The following is an 18,102-nucleotide window of genomic DNA, read 5'->3' on the forward strand; positions in this document are numbered from 1 at the left end:
TCTGTCCACCCCCCCCCCCACCAAAAAACAAGGCTCCTCTCCCCTAGATGATTTCCCAGGTTTCTAAACGTGCAATTTTAACAAAATCATTTTTATTGTCCCAGCTCTTGGTGGCTTGCTTTGTCTGTACCAGCATAGTGGGGGACAGTGAACACGAGGCAATAATTTGGGGTGACACAATGAATCTTGGCATATTCCATGTGCTAAGAAGTCTTGTATCAAAGAAAACCGTTCAGTGTTATTTAAGTCACCATCATCTATTTGACAATGGAACAATTTTTTACATCATACCCATTAACATGTCCCAGTGTTTCTTGAAACATAGTTGGGAAACCTAGGCCTGAAAGAAAAGAATAAGCACTTATTACATGCCTGGAAGAGGGCTACACACTGTGCCCTGTCCTGGATGTGCATTTTCTTAGGCAAACCTGAGATTGATATTATTACCCCTGCTGTAAATGAGAACGAGGCTCTGACAAGTGAGTTGGTCTTCCCAGGGACTCGAGTCCAGGTAGAGAGTAACTTAGGGCTGCAGAGTCTCTGGTTGCCTCTTGGAGTTCCTCTGGACTTGCTGCAGCTCCTGCTAGCTCCCACTTACCACAGAGACCAGGATTCCTGGAGAGAGAAGGGGGAAAGTCTCTGCCAGCCACACTGGACCATCACTGACAGATGGGATTTGCAAAGCTGATCACATGGACTGTTCACTTCCAAATTAAACATAAATTCACTCAATTGGGCTTTAGTTTCTTCATCTGTAAAGTGGAGATATGAGTGGGGAGCAGGAAAGGCATGGTTAGAAAGATGTAACTAAATGGTCTCTGGGTCCCCTCCTTAGCATGTACGTCCTGGATCTCTAAGCCCTAACTACTTTGCCTGCAATTTAGAGACACTGCCACCAGGGGGCAAGCTGGACCAGCATAGCTGCCAGGTAAAGCTGGTCACCTGAGAACAATAGAAGTTGCTTTTTTTTCTTTTCTTTTTTTTTTTTTTTTGGCTGTGTTGGGTCTTTGTTGAGCACAGACTTTTCTCTCGTTGTGGCGAGTGGGGGCTACTCTTTGTTGTGGTGCCTGGGCTTCTCATTGCGGGGCTTGTTGCGGAGCACAGGCTCTAGGCACGCAGGATTAAGTAGTTGCAGTGTGTAGACCCTGGAGCAGGAGGGCTGCGGTAATTGCAGTGTGTGGGCTCAGTAGTTGCAGCACACAGGATCTAGAGAGTGTGGGCTTCAGTAGTTGCAGTATGTGGGCTCAATAGTTGCGGTGCACAGGCTCTAAGGTACGCAGGCTTCGGTAGTTGTGGTGCATGGGCTCAGTAGTTGTGGCTCGTGGGCTCTAGAGAGCAGGCTCAGTAGTTGTGGCGCACAGACTTTGTTGTTCCACAGCATGTGGGATCTTCCCGGACCAGGGGTTGAACCCATGTCCCCTGCATTGGCAGGCAAATTCTTAACCACTGCACCACCAGGGAAGTTCCAGATCTGTCTTCACATTTTCTATGATATCCAAGTACCACCTGAGGGAGGAACCTATGAAAGCAACTTCTGAGACTTCCCTAGTAGTGCCATGGTTAAGAATCTGCCTGCCAATGCAGGGAGACATGGGTTCGAGCCCTGGTCCAGGAAGATCCCACATGCCACGGAGCAACTAAGCCCATGTGCCACAACTACTGAGCTCACGTGCCACAACTACTGAAGCCTGCGCGCCTAGAGCCCGTGCTCCGCAACAAGAGAAGCCACCACAATGAGAAACCCGCGCACTGCAACGAAGAGTAGCCCCTGCTCACGGCAACTAGAGAAAGCCCGTGTGCAGCAACGAAGACCCAACGCAGCAAAAAAAAAAAAAAAAGAAAGAAAGAAAAGAAAATATGAAGACAGATCTAAATCACTATGAGTAAATGAGGCCCTGCATGAACTGAAGGATGAATAACTTATCCACTATATGTGTTAATGCTACTTAAAACCTGGTCCCTGTACCTCCTTGAAACTTAAGAATCACCATAAATTCTACCATCCAGTGACCTCAGGAACACAAAGAACAAGGAATGCTGCTGCAAACAGCACCAGTGAAATAAAGGTCTTATTTAAGTTTTAAAATCCGTGCATGTTTTATTTATTTTGCCAAGATTACAGATCCTCTCTCTCCAAAATATTCAATGTTTAATTAAAAAGGGCTTCTCTTAATGTCCAGAGGGAAAATCTTTAACTGAGGCAAAGTCATGAAACGTACCACATTTGTTCATTTAGTCCAAATTGAAATTGCTCGTTCAACTTAAAATCACCTCCCCCGCATTCTGTTACTCGGTCGCTCTTTCTAGCATCTGAGTTCTCTTGAAGGGCATGATGCCAGCTCTCTCGTGCAGTTATAGGAAGCAGAGCTGTGTCTGAAAAGGGCTAAACTAAATATAACGTGAAGTTGAATTTCTGCAGTGTCCTTCCAACCCACCTTCCATACTCTGATGAGCGATGGAGAGGTTGGGTGTATGCTTTTTGAAGGTTACCTAAATGGCATGTTTCATACCGTAGGGCTCATTCTGCAGACGTCATTTCCACCCACTATGATATATTGGGAGATCCTTCCATGCTGGTGTATGTAGATGCGGTTCAGCCCTTTCCACTCATAACTTACCCCCCTTGTCCATTCTTCTCCTAACAGATGTGTGTGTTGTTTTGCTGTTGCAAAGAACGCTGCAATGACTATCTTTGTGTGAGGTTCCTTGTGTGCATGTTTCAGAGTTTCTCTAGGCTACGCAGCAGTGGAAGTGCTAGCTTGTAAAATTTAATTTCAGCGTTGCTAAATTCTTCCTTGCTGTTCTGTACTCCACGTTTCATGGAGCGTATGAGAGTTCTCCTTTCTCTCCTCACCTACACTTGCATTTGAACATTTGCCAACCCGATGGATTTATTGTTTTAATTTGCATAATGATGTCTCTGATTATTGGGACTACTGAGCATCTTTTCAACTTGGCTGCATGGTTTCTTCTGTCATTATTAACTCTTTGTGTTCCATCCAGTTCTCAGTTCCTGGAGGGAGGGCTGGGTCTCACATCCAAAACATAGCCCCATCCAGGTATAGTTTCTCTTTCTGTGAAACTTTCCCACCTGACCTCTGTGCCCCACCTTGGAGCCCTACCCTCCAAGCTTAACAAGCCTCTTGTAGCTCTGCCATGCTGGGTTTGTGCTCACACAGTGCCTTCGGTCTGGAATGCTGTACCTCTTCCAGGCCACCTGAACATACCTACTCATGTCCCAAGATTCATCTCCAGAGCTTCGTCCTCTATGAGGTCTTCTATGACTCCCAGCCCTCCCTCCCATCTCAGGATCACCTCTGTGCTTCCACTGGCCCCGTACAAACTTCTCACTGCATGTGTAAAACTTCTGAGCATCTAATGACTCATCTGTCTCCCCACCAGACTCTGGACTCCTTGAGGACAGGTGCCATGTGTTAACCATCTCTGAACTCCTGGTTCATTGGTCAGGGCTGGACAGAGGGTAGATGCACAGTACATGTTCGTTGGATGGGTGGATGAGCCTCAAGGTCAGCTCCTTCCACATCAGTTCTCTGCAGACTGTGAAGTCCTTAAGGACGAGGACTGTATTGAATTCATACCACTGTCCCCCACGGTGGTTAATAGGGCCAAGTGTTTGTGGCACTCAGTACCTATTGTTGACATGACAGTATGATTTCCTGGTAGATCAGAAAATGACTTTTTGTTTGTTTGTTTGTTTTGTGGTATGCGGGCCTCTCACTGTTGTGGTCTCTCCCATTGCGGATCACAGGCTCCGGACGCGCAGGCTCAGCGGCCATGGCTCACGGGCCCAGCCGCTCCGCGGCATGTGGGATCTTCCCAGACCGGGGCACGAACCCGCGTCCCCTGCATCGGCAGGCGGACTCTCAACCACTGCGCCACCAGGGAAGCCCCAGAAAATGATTTTGGTCAGAAATTACTGGACTTTCCATCCCAGCTTCCTGTTGGTAAAACCCAGGGCAATTTCCTTGGCCTCTCCAAGCCCCAGTTTCCTCATCTTCATGAAGAAGATGATAATAGCTTTGAGGACTAGCATAAGGATGAAATAAGGCTGTGCATGTAAAGCATTTGGCACATAATCATATGCATCTGGCATATTATAATTTCTACATCAGAAAAGGGTGTGGTCTGCTTTAGTTACAATTCTCTAGATGGCTCATTTTTTTTTTCAGTTGCCCCATATGATGAGTAAATAATAGCTACTCAATAAAGATGGGACTTCCCTGATGGCGCAGTGTATAAGAAGACTCCATGCTCCCAATGCAGGGAGCCCAGGTTTGATCCCTGGTCAGGGAACTAGATCCCACATGCATGCTGCAACTAAGAGTTTGCATGTCACAACTAGGGAGCCCGTGTGCCACAACTAAGGAGCCCGCCTGCTGCAACTAACACCCAATGCAACCAAATAAATAAATACATATTTTTAAAATAAATAAATAAATAACGATGAAGTCTGGTTTTTCTAGCACAAGAACAGTGTCTTGCAGAAATCAGGTACTCAATATTAAGAAGTGGAGCTGAGGGACTTCCCTGGTGGCACAGTGGTTAGGAATCCACCTGCCAACACAGGGGACACAGGTTCAATCCCTGATCCGGGAAGATCTCACATGCCATGGAGCAACTAAGCCTGTGTGCCACAACTACTGAGCCTGCGCTCTAGAGCTTGCGAGCCACAACTACTGAGCCCATGTGCCACAACTACTGAAGCCCACGCGCCTAGAGCCCGTGCTCCACAACAAGAGAAGCCACTGCAATGAGAAGCCCACGCACCGCAGCAAAGAGTAGCACCCCCGCTAGCAGCAACTAGAGAAAGCCCACGCGCAGCTACGAAAACCCAACGCAGTCAAAAATAAATAAATATAAATAATTTTTTTAAAAAAAGAAGTGCAGCTGAACTCAATGCTTTTCAGTTAAGTACTCGATAAATATTAAATCAAGCCAAATTCATCTCCCTGTACTGCATACTGCTCCAATCCTACCTTAAAACAGTCATTCCCTTTTGTGGGAGGAGGGACAGTCCCCCTTTTTTCTGGCAGAGATGTGCTTTTGATTTTTCCAGAGAATGATGGTTAGTGTGGTGAGTCCCCAGTGAGCCACCCTGCTGATAGGAATACTCAGTGCAGCCACCTCCCACCATGAGCCTGGTTTGACCATATGTCTCTTTGACCACAGGGAACTTAAAAAGCCAGTGTTAAGACATGATAAGGTCTTACACATTGAGTCTTGTCTGCTTGAGAAGCTCCTTCTTAGAACGCAGTCAGCATGCCAGGAAAAAGTCCAAGCTAGCCACGAGGAGAGGCGAGACCTGACGAAGAGAAAGTGATGTTCAACGAGCCCCAAGCTGAGGCGCCAGGCATGTGAGAAAAGCAGCCATCTTCACAGCAGGCGCCACGTGGAGCAGAAATGAGCCCTGCTCAAACTGCACAGTCATAAGTGGGTAAATTATTACGGTCATTTTAAGCTACTAGGTTTTTGATTGGTTTGGAACACAGCGAATGGTAAATAACCCACAAGCAGAGCATGTTCTGAGAGTGCAAGTCAGTGATCTGGGGGTGGAGGGTGCTGTGGCTTGGAGACCCACCAGGTAATAAGCTTCAGGATCAGATGGTAGGCATGACTGTCTAATCTGGAACCCCTTCTCTGGGAGATTCTTCCTTAGGGCCCCAATTCCCAGGTCCCTCCCCTGTTGTTACCAGGGGCCCTTATCGGTTCAAGGTAAGTTTGTCTTAAACAGTAGGAAGATGCCCAGGTGCACATTGTAAGAAGTCCAGAGTGGGGGGTGGGGGGTGCTTCTGGCCAGGAGGGTGGAGCAGTTAAGGGAGGTCATGGGGGACCCAGATTGTGCTGCAGTGTCGGCAGTTCCTCCAGTCACAGGGTGTCTGCCAGGAGCAGTCTGCACTGCATGGTCCTTCACTCACTACAACAGGAGCAGGGAAGGATCCCAAGCTTTCCCAGTAGAGAAAAGAGTTTCCCAGAACGCTTCATACGCGCGCACCTTTCCTTGCTTCTTACTGGCCCAAGCTGTGTCATGTGTCCCTTTCTGAACCAATCACTTTGTGTGTAGGGGGAAGGGTTAGAATTCCCTGAGACCAATCAAAACAACTCCTGGATTGGAGGGGGCGTGGCTAGTTCTTCTGAAGTCCATTGGGTCTTGGGGAAGGAATGGATGTCTGGAAATAATTGGGGTTCTGCTAGGGAGGTCATGCAGGGTTAAGATCCAGCAGTGTCCACTATAGGAGCCCTCCACACAGGGCGAGGCACCCTGGGCTTGAGCAAAGTTCTACTCAGCTCTCACATCCTTTCCTGGAATTACGGGGGAAAGGTGTGTGTGTGTGTGTGTGTGTGTGTGTGTGTGTGTGTGTCCCCAGGTGGAAAGGCTGGGGGGTAGTTTGGTCCTTAGACCGTCTGTCCTTCCTCAGTAGGTCTCTCCAGCACTGCACATTGCCCCCTCCCCCAACCTGAAGAGTGGTGCCAAGCAGAGGCAGAGGTTCAGATGTGTGCCTCTCTTTATTAGCACTTTCTCTGAGTGGAGGGCACCTCTTCTGGGTTGTATCTAGAACTTCGAGTTCTTGCTTTTGCTCTTTTCTTTCTCATCCAGTGCTTTCTGCAAGTTCATGTTCACCGCATTTTTCTGGTGCCACCGTCCTGAAGAGGGCAGGGAAGGAACCAGCACAAATCACCCAGAGGACCTCTGGAGTGTCCAGGCCCCAGTGGTAACCCATATGTCTTCTGGACCCACCCCAGAGTCCTAGCTGCTGCTGTGGTTTCTCTCTGGACCTTGGGGCCAACACACCCTGCCCAGGGAGTGCCCACCTCCCACACCCCCAGCTCCCCACCTACCCAGATCATCCGTCTTCCTGCCATGCCAGTGCTCTAAGTCCCTCATTGATTTCTCAATCACCTCGGGGGTGTAGGAGGCCTTCATAAGGCTCTTCATCTCCTGTTGGGCCCCTGTGGAACCCCATGAAGAAATCCCCAGAAGCCCCAAGTCAACAGAGTTCAGGTACTCCAGGGTTCATGTGTCAGTTTCCCCTATGGATGGAGGATTGTGGAAGGGTGGGGTGTGGGGAGAGTTAGGTAGAGGGAAGCCGGCCTAGGCTCAAACGGCAGCTCCATCATTTATGAACAGTGTGGCCTCAGACAAGATTTTAACATCTCAGAGCTTTGGTCTCTTAACCTATTCAAAGGAATAAAATGTTCTCGCAAGATTGGGAAGATTACATTCATTGGAGCAGCTGGCATGGGGCAATTGATACCTGTATTTTCAGAAAATGTTTATATCTATGTGTAAAGTTAAAACACACACACACACAAGAAAATAAGTTACCATGATCAAAGTTCAGAAAAATCATCAAACAGAGGACCAAATTCCAAAAGATAACAAGGATTTGAATGATCCATTACAGAATATAAAATAAGTATCATTTAGTGTGTGAAGTTGTGAAAAAGAGAATGAAAATATAAGCAAAGAATAAGAAACTAACACAACATTGTAAAGCAACTATACTCCAATAAAAATTAATTTTAAATAAATAAAAGTATGAGAAAAGAATAAGAAACTACCCAGAAAGAACAGACAGATTAGTAAAAGAAATGGAATTTCAGAAATTAAACATAATAGTTGAAAGGTAACGGATGGTAAGAGGCCTGGGATTTGCTTCAAAATAAACTGGGGTGGGGCTTCCCTGGTGGCACAGTGGTTAAGAATCCACCTGCCAATGCAGGGGACATGCGTTTGAGCCCTGGTCCGGGAAGATCCCACATGCCGCAGAGCAACTAAGCCCGTGCGCCACAACTACTGAGTCTGCGCTCTAGAGCCCACGAGCCACAACTACTGAGCCTCTGTGCCACAACTACTGAAGCCCGCGCACCTAGAGCCCATGCTCTGCAACGAGAGAAGCCACCACAAAGAGAAGCCTGTGCACTGTAACCAGGAGTAGCCCCCACTTGCTGCAACTAGAGAAAGCCCACGCACAGCAACAAAGACCCAACATAGACATAAATAAATAAATAAATAAAATTTTAAATAAATAAATAAATAAACTGGGGTGGGAATGAATGGGTGGGTGGGAAAAAAGATGAAATAAGATTAGTCATGTATTGATAATTGTTGAAGCTGTATGATAAGTGCACCATGTATTTATTAAACTATTCTCTCTAAGTTTGAAAATTGACATCATAATGTTTAAAAACAAATTCAATGAACAGGTAAAAGAGCCGATTAGATACAGCTGAGAAAAAATGGTAAACTGGTAGGTATATCTAAAGAAATTAACTAGAATGAAGCACAGAGTGGGGAAATAATGATGTGGAAAATATGAAAAAGATGTTAAATGAAGATTAAATGAGAAGGCCTAACATATGTCTAATTGTAGTTCTGAAGGAGAGAGTGGAGAAAACAGGGAGGGACAATATTTGGAATTTTTGGCTGGAATTTTTCCAGAATTGATGAAATATATGAATCCTTAGATTCAAGAATAAGAATTCCCAGGCTTCCCTGGTGGCGCAGTGGTTGGGAGTCCGCCTGCCGATGCAGGGGACGCGGGTCCGTGCCCCGGTCCGGGAAGATCCCACATGCCGCGGAGCGGCTGGGCCCGTGAGCCATGGCTGCTGAGCCTGCACATCCGGAGCCTGTGCTCCGCAGCGGGAGAGGCCACAGCAGAAAACAATTCCCCAGTGAGTGTAAGTGAAAAGAATTCCTTACCTAGGTACAACCAAGTAAAATTTAGAACACCAGAGACAAAGAAATCTTAGAGGTAGCCATAGAGAAAAGACAGAGATTAGTTACAAAGGACAACAATGAGTTTGATTAACCATCAAAGCCAGAAGGAAATGAATTAACATCATCAAAGTGCTTACAAAAAGAAATCAACCATCTAGAACTGTTTACAATAACTGTCTTCCAAGAGTAGGATGAAATAAAACTTGTCTGAGCTTAACATTTACCAACAACAGAATCTCACCCCAAATCTCCTCTAAACAACATACTCCAGAAAGAAAAAAATAATCCCAGAAGGAAAATCTGAGATAATAGAAGGAATAGTAGACAAAGAAAGTGGAAACCTTGAATAAATCTAACTGCACATCAATTATGGTAACAGTACCAATATTGAATATATGGGGTAAAATAATGACTGTGATAGATAAGAATGTTTGAAGATTTAACGTATGCTAAGCACAGTTTTCATTCAAAACTTTAGAGAACTTACTCACTGAATCAACCCTAAGAAGATGGGGGTGATTATTACCCCCATCTTGCTGTTGAAGCCACTGAAGCACAGAAACGCTAAATCACTTGTCTAAAGTGACACAGCTGGGTAGTGAGAGATGGAGGACTCAACCCCGGACCTGCGGCTCCAGAATCCACAGTTTAAACTACTTTGCTTATGTAAAGTAAAAAAAAAAAAAACACCTGTAAAATCGTAACATGTTAGCTGATATGGGGGGTGGGGAGAATAAATGTGAAGCTGTCTAACACCCTTATATTGTTCCGAAAAGCTGAAATACCTTGATTAACTTTAGAATTTGCTAACTATGCATGTAACAATGTCCAAGATAGGGAATTCCCTGGCAGTCCAGTGGTTAGGACTCCACGCTTCCATGGTCGGGGAACTAAGATCCTGCAAGCCACACGGCGTGGCCAAAAAAAAAAAAAAAAAAGTCAAAGATAACCAGTGAGAGAATAGGAAAAGTAAGGACAAAAATTGGATTGGGGAGAAAGGGAAGCTCACTCAAATCCAAAACAAGGGAAGGAGAAAGAAAGCAGCATAGCAGCATCCTGTCTAGCCACAAGTGCCTCCCCAACCTGGAGCAGCAAATGCCAAGGGCAAGCTGGGCGGATGGAAACGGAGGGGGACACATGGGTGAGACACAGTGACAGTTGGGTGTAGAAAGCAACGCCCTAATTTGTAGCACTTGCCAATTTGTGGAGTGTCAATGCAGTTGACCCTTGAACAACGTGGGTTTGAACTGCTTGGGTCCATCTATGTGTGTGTTTTTTTTCAATAAATATAGTACCTGTATTTTCCTTTTACAGATCTTTAAAAATTAACTAGGCATGGGGAAAGTTTGTGTTTGGTAGGAAGTCACAAAACATGGGATCAAAAGAACTAGGGTTTGAGTCCTGATTCTGTCCAAACTATCTCCGCTGCCTGGCCTTGGGTAAGTCATTTATCAGTTCTTTGGTTTTTGAGTCAGAGATAGCGGTGCTTGGATTTTTGACTGTGGGGCGGTGGAGGCGGGGATAGTTGGCACCCCTGACTCCCCCGTCGTTCAAAGGTCAACTGCACGACCATGGCCATTTTAAGATCGCTCATCATGTCAACAGTTCAATAAAATTTAACAATCGACTCTTAGAAGCTGGAGCAAGCTGGTTTGCACTGGTTCCAAGGGTTTTTCCCCCTTGACACAGCTGTGCTTCTCAGGCTGGGTGAGGGGTACACAGACGCTTTTTATATCATTCTTTTAAATGTATGTAAACATCACCATATAAAGGTCTATGTCAAAACTACTGAGTGATCATTGTTAAAGACAAGGGGAAGGCCGATTCCTGAGGCCCAGAACAGGACAATCTGAGCTGTATTCTCTCTTCTCTCCCCAAGCACCACCCCTTCTTCAAGCTCAAAGAAAAACCCAGAAAGGCTTCCAGTGGCTGTCTGGTTCCTCGGGTGATGGGGATCTGAGCCAGGTAGGAGGTTTACCAGGCCCTGGGGACACTGGAGAAGGCATGGAGTAAGGATGGAGGAAGGAAGGGGGCCAGAAAGACTCGACCTTTTGCAATGAGGTCAAACTAGAACGTGGGGCCGGAGAGAAGCCACCACTTGCTGACCGAGGGCCAGCAATCGGCTGAACGCTTGGGAACAGGGTCCTAGCTCGGGAGGTGATCCAGCACCGGGAAAAGACTCTGGGACTTTGGAGGCAGAAGAAAAACCTGGATTTGAGTTTCAGATCCACCTCCTACTACTCTGGGCAAATTGTTTCCCATCTGCCTGTGATACGGAGCTAGGCGCACTCCCCTGACAGACAGGACCGAGGGGGACCCAGAGGACACGTTGCAGATGTCCGGGCCTCCGACCCACACTTTGGCCCAGAGGTGCCACCAGTGGGATCCGAGAAAGAAAAGTGCTGGCCTGTCAGCTACTAAGCACTCACTGTGGGAATTCCCTGGCAATCCAGTGGAATTCCATTGCAGGGGGCACAGGTTTGATCCCAAGCCTCAAGGCACCGCCACCCCCCCACAAAAAAAGCAAGAGGACTCACTGGGGGCTGCAGGCCAAGCTCCCCCATAGAATCCTGCCATGTTATTAGCCCCATTGTACCAAGAAGATTGGCTGAGGCTCAGAGGTTAAGGATCCTGCCCGAAGCCACACCCATCAGCTGAGCTGACCTTTGAACACAGGAATCCTGATACTGTCACTGTAACCAAAGGTAGCCAGACCAGGGGTGCCCCAGCCTCCTCTTGGCAGATTAAGACACCAGAGGTACAGGGAGAGTAAGGGCTGACTGCCAACTGGGAGGGACCATCTGTACAGTGAGGACAGACTCGCCAGGGGACTGGACATTCCCAGCACTCGGCACAGAGCCTGACACAGAGGAAGCCCTTTGTGGCCGTGAAATAAGTGTCCCTGGAGATGTATTCTAGGGTCTTAGATTCCTTTGGGGGCCCGAGTCCTTCCGTGCCCAGTGCCTTGGGGACTATGGGTGTTCACAGCTCCCACCCTTGCCCTTCAGCCTGACCTTGAAACAAGTTTGACCGCATGTTGTAGCCCAGCTCATAGTAGTCTGAAAAGACGGAGGTGATTGCGGCGGGACTCTGGATCCTGCTGGGCCATGAGCTTGCCCTTTTCTGGCCCTCCAAGGCTTCTCCAATGGCCCTTTGAGCCTGAGTAGGGAGGGAGGGAGGGAGGGAGGGAGGAGAGACAAGGGGTAGAGAAGCAGAGTGGAGTCCCATATCTCCCCTCTAACTTCTCCTCCCTCTGACCCTGCCTCCACCACCCTCACCCCACCCTTAGCCTGCAGCCTTCAACCAACTCCCAGGCCTGGGAGCTAGCATAGCTCCCAACTTTCAGTAGATCAGCATTGAGTTCCTAGAATGATGTACCAAATAGGAAAAAGTGCCAGAATCGATTAGTGATGTCTGCCATGAATGCAGGCTAGGAGAGCTATGGAATGCATGCTGTGTATTTGCCAGCCTGATCTAGTCTAACTGCCTCACTTTACAGATGTAGAGACTAGAGCCCAGAGAGGAGAAGTAACTTAGCCAAAGTCTTTCAGTATTCTGGGGCAGAGCCAGGATTCAAACCCAAGTCTTCTGATTCCCAATCAATCCTGTCCCCTTTAGGAGACTTGAGTTAAAAGCATCTAATTCAAACACAAGACTTCTAACTGCAAAGTCATTATGGGCCAAGGCTCCAGAATCTGCTAGCCAGTTTGGATCCTGTTTAAGTTTGGTTAATTTACTTAAGCCTGCTAAGTCTTGGGCTTCTAATCCGTAAAATGAGGATAATTATAGTACCTAACTCACTGGGAAGATTGGTTAGATGTGAAGACTAAACAGTGCACAGGATCTGGCACAGAGCAAGTAAACACTACTTTCTGACGATATTATTACAGGGACTCTGTACTCAAGAGCAGCTTCCTTAGGGGTCCTCACTGTCAGTCTCCTTGCATGACCCTCCTGCCGCCCTTAGCCTCCTGTGCCCGTTCTGACACCTGCTCCTCGGAGATCAGCTGGTCCACCACGTTGCTCCCAAACTGGTGACGGATGTTGCTGGGAATACTGCTGCTACTCTGGCCCTGTGCCTCCAAGTTGGAGTCCTCCTCCAGCCCCTGGCACGGCTGAGCCCCCTCTCGAAAGGAGGCCCTCCTCTCCCTCGAGGAGGGTCTGTAGCTTTCTTTCTTCAGGGACCCCAGCTGTGAGTCTCTCTGGGGAGAGTCCCGGCTGACAGCCTTGGGGGGTGGAGGCCGGATGTCCTCCAGGGGGGCCTGCCCGAGGGAGCTGCCTCGGGGGCTGTGTCCTCGGTACATGGATGGCGGTGGGGAGACTGGGAGCTGGTACTTGAACTTGGAGGTATCCACCGGGCTACGGGCAGTTCTCCAGGGGTCCGTGTCCTGCCGTCCTTCCTTGCGGTTGTTCAGATGGGCCCTGGTCAAAGTGGTTGTACCTAAAAAGGGAAGAGAGAGGGAAGGAAGGAGAGGAGACAGACAGACATAGAGAATGGAGGGCAGGAAGGAAGACAGTGGTGGGGGTGGGGAGGGGCAACAGACAGACACGGAGCCCCAGAGCTCCAGAGCAGGAAAAAAGACAGGGGAGCCAGAAGCATGGCTGAGAAATCAGGAGAGAGACCGAGGGCGAGGGCAGCTCAGCCTGCCAAGCCTCCCACTGGACAGGGCAGCCCTCATTGTTTCTGACGATAGGGACGGCAGCCCAAGCCTGACCAGCCTGGAGGCGAGCTGTGTGACCTTCAGCAAGGGCTGCGACCTCTCTGTGCTTTAGTGAACCTGGCTCCATTTGGGTAGTTCACTTCCCCACCTTGAACCCCCCCTCCAGCAATCCAGTCAGGAAAACTAGCAGCTGTGGGAGCTGGCGGAGGGCATCCCTCAGCTTGGCCAAGGCACACGGCTGGAAAAGTACTAGAGCTGGATTGAGCCGGCCTTTGCTCCGCATTTGGAGCTGCTCCCCAGCCCCACTTCCCTCCTCTGCTCTCCAGCTAATGGAGCCGTGTCATCCCAGCTGCTTCCGGGCTCTCCCAACTCAGCCGCTCCCCTCCCCCCACCACCCCACTCCTGCCCCGACTCCCAGTTCCGAGGATCTCCTGTTCCCAGCTTACAGGTCTTCTCCTCATTCTCTTCCCCCATCCCTGGCTCCAGCCAAACAGACCGCCACTTCTTCCCCACCGCACCCTGCGATGTCCGGTCTCCCAGCATCTGCTCAGGCTGGTTTGCTGCCCAGAAGGCCAGCCCCTCTTTTTCCCCTAAGTCAAAATCCTACCGCTTCCTTCCAATGCAGCCCCACCAGGAAGTCCTCCCTGACACCCACCCCCAGCTGCCAGGGCCATCGCCTGCTCTCAGCTCCGCAACTCTGTCCCCAGCACGCTGCACAGGTCTCTCTGGATTTTCCCCTTCTCCATCCTTGTGAGCTACAAACCCTCTCATTTTCTCTCCTCCATGCGGGAGGGTGAGGCAGGTCCACACGTGAGTCAGTCCTGGGCCTCCCTCAGCAATCCCCCCAGAGCCCTGTGTACCGGAGATGTTGGTGACACCCATCAGTGAGCGAGTGAATGAATAGACGGCTGCAGGGGTGTCGGACCCAGGCTCACCCTGCACCCCATCCGTTCTAAGATGTCCCTTCTCCTCATGCTAGCATTGCTGACATCAGGCTGTGTCTGACAGTCAATGGCCCCTGGTCTAACCAGTGATGTTGTCTTTCTTAGTGACAGGTAAGTAACGGTGCATCTTACAACCCACTGGATGGAGACTTAAAATACACATTTTGAATAATGTTGTTCACGTGATAATACCCAAGTAATATGTAAACTCTTTCTTACTGGGAAACATATAGAAAACGAGTCAGTCCCCACCCTCTCCCCACTTCCAGGTATCCCCACAATCCTCAATCCCAGGTTATAGCTGTAAGCTTGTTTGATGAGCTTCCCTCCAAAACCTTCTAGATGGGTCCTAGCGCTTTTGAAAGATGCATAGTTTGGCTTCACTTCGGTTTATAAATGCGAACAGATTCCATGTATTGCTTTGTAACTTGCTGTTTAAAAATTTAACACTGTGCCTTGGGGATCTATTCTTGGTCACAAACACAGACCTAACTTTCCTTTCAAACCATGCAGCCTTTAGCAGCTGCCCTGCCGGTGGATGTTCAGATGTTTCCAGGTTTCTTTTTCAGAGAAAGCTACTGGAAATGGCAGGTTTTGCCGGCCACAGAGGTTTTTATTTCAAGGCCCCCTTGTCCCCCCCCCACCCCCCGTGGGAGCTGCAGATCCTTCCCCGGGGCAGTAGAGACAGAGAAAGCTGAGGTCCAGGCCTGCCCGTTTCCTCCTAGCCCTTCTCCTAACCACCATCCTCACCCCACGGAGCTGAAGTCAGAGTATCCTGTTCTTGCCCTTTTGTCATCTACACAAAAGAGGAAAAACCTCTTCCCCAGAGACCAGACTGCCTACCTTCCCTCCCGTCCTGGGTTCTGCCCCAACAAGCAGATAGCCAAGCAAAGGGGCGCTGCTGGGGACAACTGAGGCTTCCAGGATGGAGACAGTGACCCTTGTCAAAAGAATGGAGGCGGAGAGCATTAAGAGCACTCAGCATCAGCCTGATCGACCATGGCCCCTCCCTGTACTCGTGGGGAGACGGAAGCCCAGCGCTAGGCTGGGCTCCTGAGCCCATACGTCTCAGGGCTCAGGACTCCAGGATCGGTGCTCCCATTTCTCCCAGGCTGTGCTCCTGCCCGCCTCTAAACACAGTGTATGTAATTGTCTGCTCACCCTGCACCTGCCCTTTGGGCTTAGGAGCACTGTAATGGCGAGGACCTTGTCTCGTGTCCCCTGGCTCAGAGAGCCAATACCTTCACCAATGCAGCCATCAGGCGAGCACCTACTGTGTGTCAGTGCTGTGCTAGGCCCTGGGGCCCCAACGGTGAGCTAAGCGGGTCAACCCCTGTCCTCTTGGGCTTAAACGTTTGTTGAATGAATGAATCAATGTCTGTAGCTGGCATTCCAAGAATCTCAGTGCAATTCCACGCTGCCTCCACTCCCTTCCCCTGTACAATGGGCAGAGTTCATCCTACTTTACTTGCTCTTGTGAGGATCAAGTGATCAATCATCAGAGTTCTCCAAGCTGGGTCATTTATCAGAATTCCTTGCAGGCGCTCATTAGAAATACAGATTCCCGGGCCCCTCCTAGAGCTGCTGCATCAGAATCTTCTTCTAGGGAGAGGCTGGGATCTGAGTGTTTAACTAGGCCTCCAGGTCATTCGGGTCTTTGGAGAGAGCTTCCAGCAGGAGCCCTGCCCCAGCGCCCCTGGATGCGTCTCTCTCCACATCCCATCTGCCAGCCCAGCCGCCAGCCCCTCACCCGTGGGGACCTTTCTCAGAGCTGACCTGACCCAGTCATTCCTACATGGAAACCCTTCCCCTCGTCCTCAGGGCAGAGGCCCTGCCCTTGGGATCAGTCCCAGGACCGCAGCCCAGCCTCCTTACCCACCTCCCTTCTCCAGCCTTCAAGCCATATTGAATTTCATTCAGCTTCACCAAAGCACCAGCCCACTCTCACTTGCAGACCTTTGCCCGCACTACTCCCCAGGCCTGGCACACGCTTTTCTCCCTTCCTTGGGCCACACCACTCCCTGCGTTTGGCTCACTCAGGACCTACATGGACCTTCCACTCACAGAGACCAGGCCCCTGCTATGTTCTCCCATATCCTGCCTTTCTGGTGCACGAAGTGTTGCTGCTTTGCCCCTGAGCCTTGAGAGTGAAGCCGATCGGGACCCTGTAGGGCCCTCCTGGGCACAAAAGCCTTTCTGTGTTCCCCATTTCTTATCTGCAAGTTCAAGGCTTCAGTCTCCCCGAGTTCCTAAGGGCAGATTCAGACAGCTGCTACTCAAGGAGAGGAAGGAATGTGGAAACAAAGGAGGAACAATCAAGACACAATAGTGCAGGGAATTCCCTGGCGGTCCAGTGGTTATGGTTATAGGACTCTGCACCCTTGCACGGGTTCAATCCCTGGTCCGGGAAATAAGATCCCACAAGCCACGTGGTGCGGCCAAAAAAACCAAAAGAGCAATAGTGCAGTGATTAAAGTAGGGTCCTGGTTCCTCCTCAAGGGATATACATGACAATATCTTCCAGTTCTTCTTCAGGAAACAAGGTGCCCACGCAGGTGGAGGATGGTAACTTCAGGCCAAGCACAAGACTCCTGGAGCCCCGCCCTGTTACCTCACCACCAACCAATCAGAAGGAAGCCACATATCCTGCAGCCCTCACCCTAAATTTTGCCTATAAAAACCTCTCCCTGAAAACCGTCAATGAATTTGGGGGTTTTGAACATGAGCCACCCATTCTCCTTGCTTGGCCCTGCAATAAAACGTTCTCTGTTCCAAACTCCAATGTTTCAGTTTGTTTGGCCTCACTGTGCCTTGGGCACCACATGAACTTGTGTTCGGTTACAAGAGGGGACACTGCAGTGGGGTCATAATCCCCAGGCCTGGCAGATGGGAGAGGCTCAGCAATATTCCGTGCCCTCCCTTTTCCTTCTGTCTTCAAACAGAAGCCCTGAGGAAGTTAGGGCCACATAGTGGGTCTGGAGGCCAAAGCAAGACAGAGGGAGAGAGGGAGGGGCTAGTCTCTGCTGCCCCCAGGGGGTCCCTCCAGAAGTCCTGCATGTGCATTCAGCATGTCCCTGGTCACCCGTCCTACCTGCTCAGTGGTCCAGCTCCATCGGCTCTTGCTCTGGGACAGGTAATTCCAAGCTTAGTTCTGCAGACAAAGAAATACACACGGTCATCTCAAATGACAGAGAGGGCTGAACAGGATGGCCTGTGACTGTCTGCCCAGCCCAGACCAGAGGTCCCTCTGTGATGCTTCCAGTGCTCTCAGGCACCCAGCAGCCCCTGCCCCATCCACCCACCACCCCTGGCACCGGGCCTGCTTCCTGGACCCTTGCAGGCTGTGCTGTCTGTGGAAAGCCCTGGTCACCCCCATCACCTGTGCCTCAGAGGCCCTTCTCAAACAGACTGGGGGCCTGGGACTCCTCTTCTTCCTTTGCAATCCTTTTCTTTTATAATATTTTCTTCCCCATCTGTACCACCCAACACTCCCCTAGGAGCCCCCTGCAGACAGACCCCTTGCCGGGAGGGTCATTACCCCAAGCCCCCCATCCTGGTGACTGTTTGTCTCTCTGCAAATAGGATTTTGCCCATTCTTTTACCAGCTGGTCATTCAAGGAAAGGAACCAGCTTGGCCAATGTGGAGGAGAGCCAAGAGCAGGAACCGACTCTGGGATGATCTCAGCCTTTCCTCCAAAGAACAGGCATTTGGGTCAAATTAGAGTGTCAGCTCTGGCATCTTCAAAAGCCTCTGCAG

The 18,102-nt window shown here is 49.6% G+C and overlaps 1 protein-coding gene across 1 annotated transcript; it reads right to left on the minus strand.

The window, feature by feature from the left end:
* Positions 1–6,571: 6,571 nt before the first annotated feature.
* Positions 6,572–17,767, minus strand: CIMIP4 (ciliary microtubule inner protein 4). Its single transcript, XM_059082312.2, is given in 6 exon segments — positions 6,572–6,663; positions 6,859–6,969; positions 11,755–11,899; positions 12,730–13,181; positions 17,437–17,496; positions 17,725–17,767. Coding segments are annotated over 5 exon segments (822 nt in total). The 5' UTR covers positions 17,459–17,496; positions 17,725–17,767.
* Between the last annotated feature and the right edge of the window lie 335 nt (positions 17,768–18,102).

This window comes from Kogia breviceps, chromosome 12 (genome assembly GCF_026419965.1).
Source record: "Kogia breviceps isolate mKogBre1 chromosome 12, mKogBre1 haplotype 1, whole genome shotgun sequence".
In the NCBI taxonomy this organism is placed as follows: Eukaryota; Metazoa; Chordata; class Mammalia; order Artiodactyla; family Physeteridae; genus Kogia; species Kogia breviceps.